The following is a 6318-nucleotide window of genomic DNA, read 5'->3' on the forward strand; positions in this document are numbered from 1 at the left end:
AACTAATTACGAGGGTTATTGATGCATATATCTATAATTGAAGGAGGTTACAAATCTTATATTCGTCGGATGTCTTTGTTTGGAATGAGATTGGGATGGTTGGATAAACTTTTATCTCTCAAAATATTATCCGACTGTCCAAGACTCATAAACCCCTTCTGCTTTGTATCATAGATTTTTTATTGTTTTTGATTTTCTGATATTTAATCCTTTAAAAATTAAAATCTCTCAAAAAATCACCTACTTTGGAGAAACATTTTTTAAGCCTTTTATGGTATGTTTTGTAATAAAAGTCTCTACAAGTCTCTCAAAACCAAGAGTCATTGATTTCATATTCCAATTCCAATAATAAAGAATTTTGAAGACTTTTAGAAAGTCACAATCCAATAACAGAGATTGCTTGAGATTTTCAAAAACTCCTTATTGACTAACAAGAGATTTCGAATGCCTCTAAAAAAAAATTCAACATCTCCACAAATCTCAATTGACTAATCCAATGTTAATGACTGGTCCACCTATTTGAAGGGGTTTAACCGGTGGTCCTTTTTCATGCCTTTGGACCAAACATATTAATCCCAGGTCCATACACGTACGGGTCTTCCAAATCATTTAGTGGTACTAGACACACCGTGTTTTTTTACCGAAAAATATCCCGAAAGAATTGAGTGATCCCAATCAGCGTGCTTAGCATTAGGATGGTAGCGTGGAAAAATGAGGTCCACGCTTTTGTCTCAGTCGATTGTTAATTTTGGAGAAATACGGAGTGAAAGTAGAGTTATTGTTTTTTAAATGCTAGAAATGCCCTCATGTATATAAAGAGATTCTAAGTTAATAACATTATATAAATAACATAGATCATACACAAAAGTTTAAAGTTTAAGATGAAGAGGTTCTTTTAATCATTTTTCCAAGATCCTTCTACTTTTAAGCAGGTATGATGTGTTTTTTTGCAGGACTCGTACAAATATCTTTGATCATATGATTTTGTTTGTTAATTTCCACACTGTGGTTGAGTTTTGTGTGGATTGTGTTATATATCAAACTCCATATATTCATACATGCAACAAAAAACAAAATTTTACTAGTATATGTATTTCCTATGTACATTTTGATGTTTGTTATGCGTATTTTCCTAGGTACATATACAACAAATTTTTCATGATTTTTTCACGGTATACCTCCATATAAGAATATTTTCTTCTGGTCCCCGTATGCGAACTGATTGGTTTAGTGGAGGTCCGGGAACTAAGTATGCATACCGGTACGCATACTAGCGTCAGTTTCAAGTTCCGGTACTTAAGTGAGTTTGGTGCTATGCGTACCCGTTCGCGTACTGGCGAACCCAAACTTAGTCCGACCACTTAGGTATGCGTACACGTTCGCATACTTGAGTAGGTTATGTTCTAAAATCGGTTTGTTCATGAACTAATACATTTATAAAATAAGGAATGCAATATTTTGCAAACCGTGGATATAATGTTCATGAATTGATTCCACTGGACTAAAAATCGATTTTGCTTCAATTGTTTCTTTTATACTTCTATGAGAATATAAACAATTGAACGACTGTAGAACTAGTTTCATTTGAGTCATTTGAACTAGTTATGGTTAAAATGAATATGGTTGATATGAAAGTGTTCATATGGCTAACTTCGGTTAACAATTGTTGAGCCAACAAAGGTGTACACGTTCATGTACGGTTACTCATATCTAAATGAAGTCACTTTTCACTTGTGTGTAACAACCTAAGTTCCATGTGATTGAAGTGGCGATAAATTTATGAATAGTGTGCGCATAAATATGTTGAAAATTGCATGAAGTGTAAGTAAGTTCAATGGCTATTTGAGTAGAGTTTGGCGCATCCCTATATAAATATTGTATGCGAGTACTAACTTGTGTAATGATTGGGGTTCATGGAGGATAATTATTTTTATAGTTTAGGATCCTAAGTAATCAACTAACTAGGTTGTTTAATGTATATCCTTAATATATTTTGAATACCTAAGTGTAACCATGATTCTTTCGAAAGTGAGTTAGGACTAGTTTAGGTTAGACTATAAAGAAAAATATTTGGAACTTAATAGATGTCTAAAACACCAAATTCGAGTACCATTTTCCGTTCTTTTAGAAGTTAGTTCTTTGTAATTTATGTATATTTTGTTTGGCATTTTGGAGTGATGCGTGTAGTTGCTAATAATCTAATAACCATGGTCAAGTAGAGATAAACTAAGTATAAGCTAAAACACAAGTAGAGAGACAATAATTGTAAAGAAAGTGATTTCATAAAATGCTCCAAGGTCAAGAACTCTTAACCGGAAGTTTTTTTTTTTTGCCAGGAAAAATGATTCATTAAAATAATAGGATATTATAATTAATTATTAAGGAAGCTCGGTGGTACATCCAACCATTCACCCAAATTTATAGAGATTCCACTGTGTTTAGTTGCATTATCAGCCACAGTTGTTAATTTTCTTTTGAGAAATTCAACCTTAGCATAACTAAAATTCTTAAATAAATACAAACAATCATCTAAAATAGTGTTATTAAACCAACACAACTGGTTAATATTAGAGTTCAAATAGTTCACTAGTAACTTTGCGCCACTGATGAGATAGACTTTATGTTTGTTAAGAGATTGCTCCCGTTTTCCAGCTTCAATCAGTGCATAACTCTCTGCCTCTTCAGCTTTTCTCGCTACCCCAAGGATGACTTTGCACCCAATGAATGTACCTGAAAAGTCATGCTTCATAATTTCAATTCCAGTCAGCTTAGTATCTTTGTCATATGAAGCATCATAAAAAAATAATTTCTGAATCACATTTTTATTGATTGAAAAAACAAAGTCAAAAGACTAAATACAGAACTGACTAAAAGCTATTCCAAAATGTCAAAAGCAGAAATTACAGACCCAAGAAAGTAAAAGCTAACATAATTTAAATTTTGAAAAAGTTCATAATTTGGCTCTCATATGTTAACCCAGATCTAATTATTGTCATTCTGTAACCTCCTTCATGAACAAGCTGAATAATTCTGCTTTTAAATCTATTAAGATTAGGCTTAACTTCACCAAATAGCTTTGCATTTCTCTGAAACCATAGTTCTTTCATAGTGGCACAAGCAGTTGTCATCCACATCTGTATTACCATTGTACCTTTGTGCTTTTCCATCTGAAAAACATCTGCAAAAGATTTAGGCTTTGGAAATCCAAAAACCATGGTCAACCAATCCCAAACTACAATACTGAAGTCACAATCCCAGAGAGTATGATTCATATTATCTTGCTCTGCACAACAAATACAGCAGACTGAGGCCATTTCAAATCCCCTCTTCACCATGATAACATCATCTACATATACTTCTTGTTGCAGCTTCCATACATTGCTGGCAATGCTAGAGTGAAGAAAATGTTGCCAAATGTATTTTGTCCATGACAATACTGGTTCTTTAGATCTTATTTTTTCAACTGCAAAATGAGCTGAGAATTTACCTTTTTTTATCAAGATTCCATAATCTTTGATCAACTCCACAATTAACAGCAGGCAATTGATAATTGGAGATGATTTGTTGCAGTTCAACTGGAATGTTCCACTGACCTGCAGATATTAGTGCATTCACTTTCAGACCACTGTTTTGCTTGAAATATTCTGTATAGCCAATTTCATTTATCAGTGGATTTTCTCTCAACCAAATATCAAACCATACTGAAATATTTGAGCCATCACCAATTTTCCATCTGATATCATCTTTTAAAGCATTCCATGCCCACTTCAATCCTTTTCAAATTGTTGATTGTCTCCAATATGATGTCCATTGTCCATATCTATCTTTAAATTTTGCAGATAAAAATAGTGCCCATTCTTCATTTGAATTTACAATTCTCCACATTAGCTTCATTAACAATGATTGGTTGACTAATTTTAATCTTTTAATACCTAGACCTCCTTCTCCATAAGGGGTACAAACCTTCTTCCATGAAAGTGTTTTGAATTTTCTTGTGTCTCCATCACCAATCCATAAAAAATTCCTTATAATATTTTCACACACCTTAATCACAGATGAAGGCCACTTATAAACTGACATGTTATAGATAGATAGGCTGCATAGAACAGATTTAACTAGCACCAATCTATCATGAAAAGATAGTAAATTACCTTTCCATGGTGCCATTTTGCTTTGAAGCACTTCCACTATATGCCAAACCATTGCAGATGTAACTTTACCTGGAGCAAGATACACTCCCAAATATTTTTCAGGGAATTTGGCCACTTTCATGTTTATCATGTAACTAATCAATTGTCTTCTTATATTTGAAGTACCATCCACAAAGAGCTTACTTTTGGTTTTATTAATGATCTGACCAGAGACAGCTTGATACTCATCCAGAAGGTTAAACAAATTCTTTAAACTTTTCTTACCTCCATTGCAGAATATAAAAACATCATATGCAAAAAACATATGAGTAGGATGTATTCCATTCTTTATAACCATTGGTTGCATCTCAACCTTTTCCAAAAAAGAATAAATGTTTCTACTTAAAACATCCTCCATGAGTACAAAGAGAATTGGAGAGAGTGGATCTCCCTGTCTCAGTCCTCTTCCAACAGAAAAAAAAATCCATATGGGCCTCCATTGACTAACACAGAAATCCTTGCTGATTTGAATAAAATGATTAACCACTCACACCAAGATGCAGAAAATCCATATTTCAGAAGAACTTTAATAAGAAAATCCCAACTTACTGAGTCATAGACCTGAGAGATATAAGCTTAATTCCTACATTTTCTCCCCTTCTTTTGAATTTCATTTCATTGACCAACTCTGAAGCAAGCAAAACTTGTTCATGTATGCTTCTCCCCTTGATATAGGCTGCTTGCTGAGGTGATATTAACTTCTCCATTAGCCCACTCATTCTTTTGGAGATTATCTTAGTAAAAAATTTCAAAAACCACATTACTTAAACCTATTGGCCTAAATTGATTAGCAGTTTTTGCTCCTTGAGTCTTAGGCAGCAAGAATAAGAAACTTGAATTCATCCCCTTTGGTATAAATCTTCTCCTCCAATAGAATTTGATATCTGCTACCAAGTCATTTTTGATAATATCCCAACAGCTTCTAAAGAAAATACCAGAAAATCCATCTGGACCAAGAGCACTTTCTGGATCCATTTCAAAAATAACAACTTTAATCTCTTCTTCTTCTGGGATTGCATCTAAATTTTGCTGATCATCTTCATTAATGATTTTTTGTATAACATCCAACAATTTTTCTGCTTCATTCACAGGCTGAAACTCAAACTTCTTTTGAAAGTGATTAACCAAAACTTCAGCTATTTTATCTTGATCTACAATTACATTACCTTCATTGTCTTCAAGCTCACTAATCATATTTCTAGCATTTCTAATTTTCATTTTGGTATGAAAGAAATTTGTATTAGTTGAACCTTCCTTTATCCACTTGACTCTAGCTTTTTGCATCATCAGAGTACTTGCTTGAGTTTCTCTACTGGCATGTTCATTTTGAGCATGAACTAAATTATTAAGAGCTTCCTCATCAAATGGATTAGCACCTGAAATTTGAGTTGCCAGATTAACTTTATCTTCAGCTTCCTTTATCTTTACTTGAAAATCACCAAAGACTTCCAAGTTCCATGTATTGAGAACTTTTTTTAACTCCTTCATCTTGTATAGAAACTGAAAAGCAGGATCCCCCACCACATTTTGTGATCAACAATTAGAAACAACTTGCATAAAATCTGGATGACTTAGCCACATTTTTTGGAACTTCCTTGGAGTGTTTTTTGGCTTTGGAATATTAGCACATCCTCCTAACAAAGGAGCATGATATGAGACTATTCTCATGCCAACCTTATACCCCCAATCACTATATAGTTGCAACCATTTTTGATTAAACACAACCCTATCTAAATTGCATAAAATTCTCTTACTTCCATGTTGTACAATTAGACCATGAGTATTGTCAAACCAGTTTTAGGAGCTTGCAATAACTCACACTGATTTAGACAAGCACTAAATTCTACCATTGAATTTCTGTTGGGAACTCTACCACCCACCTTATCATCATGAGTAAGCAATGCATTGAAATCACCTAAAATAATCCATGGTTTATTAAGATCACTTATAATTTTCATTTCTGACCACATAAACCTTCTCTGAATAGCTTTAACATGTGCATGAACTCCAAACACCAACACATCTCCAACACTTACAGTTAACATCTGACTAGAAACTGAAATAACTTGAGGTTGTTGTAAACTTTTGTTCCAGAATAACCAAATATTTCCTTTCATACCAGGACTAG

The 6318-nt window shown here is 33.4% G+C and overlaps 1 protein-coding gene across 1 annotated transcript; it reads right to left on the bottom strand.

Moving 5' to 3' along the window:
- Nucleotides 1-4925: 4925 nt before the first annotated feature.
- On the bottom strand, nucleotides 4926-5678 carry LOC113312510. Its single transcript, XM_026561261.1, has one exon. It carries the CDS (start codon nucleotides 5676-5678, stop codon nucleotides 4926-4928), a length of 753 nt encoding a protein of 250 aa, XP_026417046.1.
- Between the last annotated feature and the right edge of the window lie 640 nt (nucleotides 5679-6318).

Source organism: Papaver somniferum, chromosome 9 (genome assembly GCF_003573695.1).
Source record: "Papaver somniferum cultivar HN1 chromosome 9, ASM357369v1, whole genome shotgun sequence".
In the NCBI taxonomy this organism is placed as follows: domain Eukaryota; kingdom Viridiplantae; phylum Streptophyta; class Magnoliopsida; order Ranunculales; family Papaveraceae; genus Papaver; species Papaver somniferum.

Bases quoted from the DNA above. Each gene is read 5' to 3' on its own strand.
- LOC113312510 (XM_026561261.1), bottom strand. From the start codon at position 5,678: ATGAAGGAGTTAAAAAAAGTTCTCAATACATGGAACTTGGAAGTCTTT.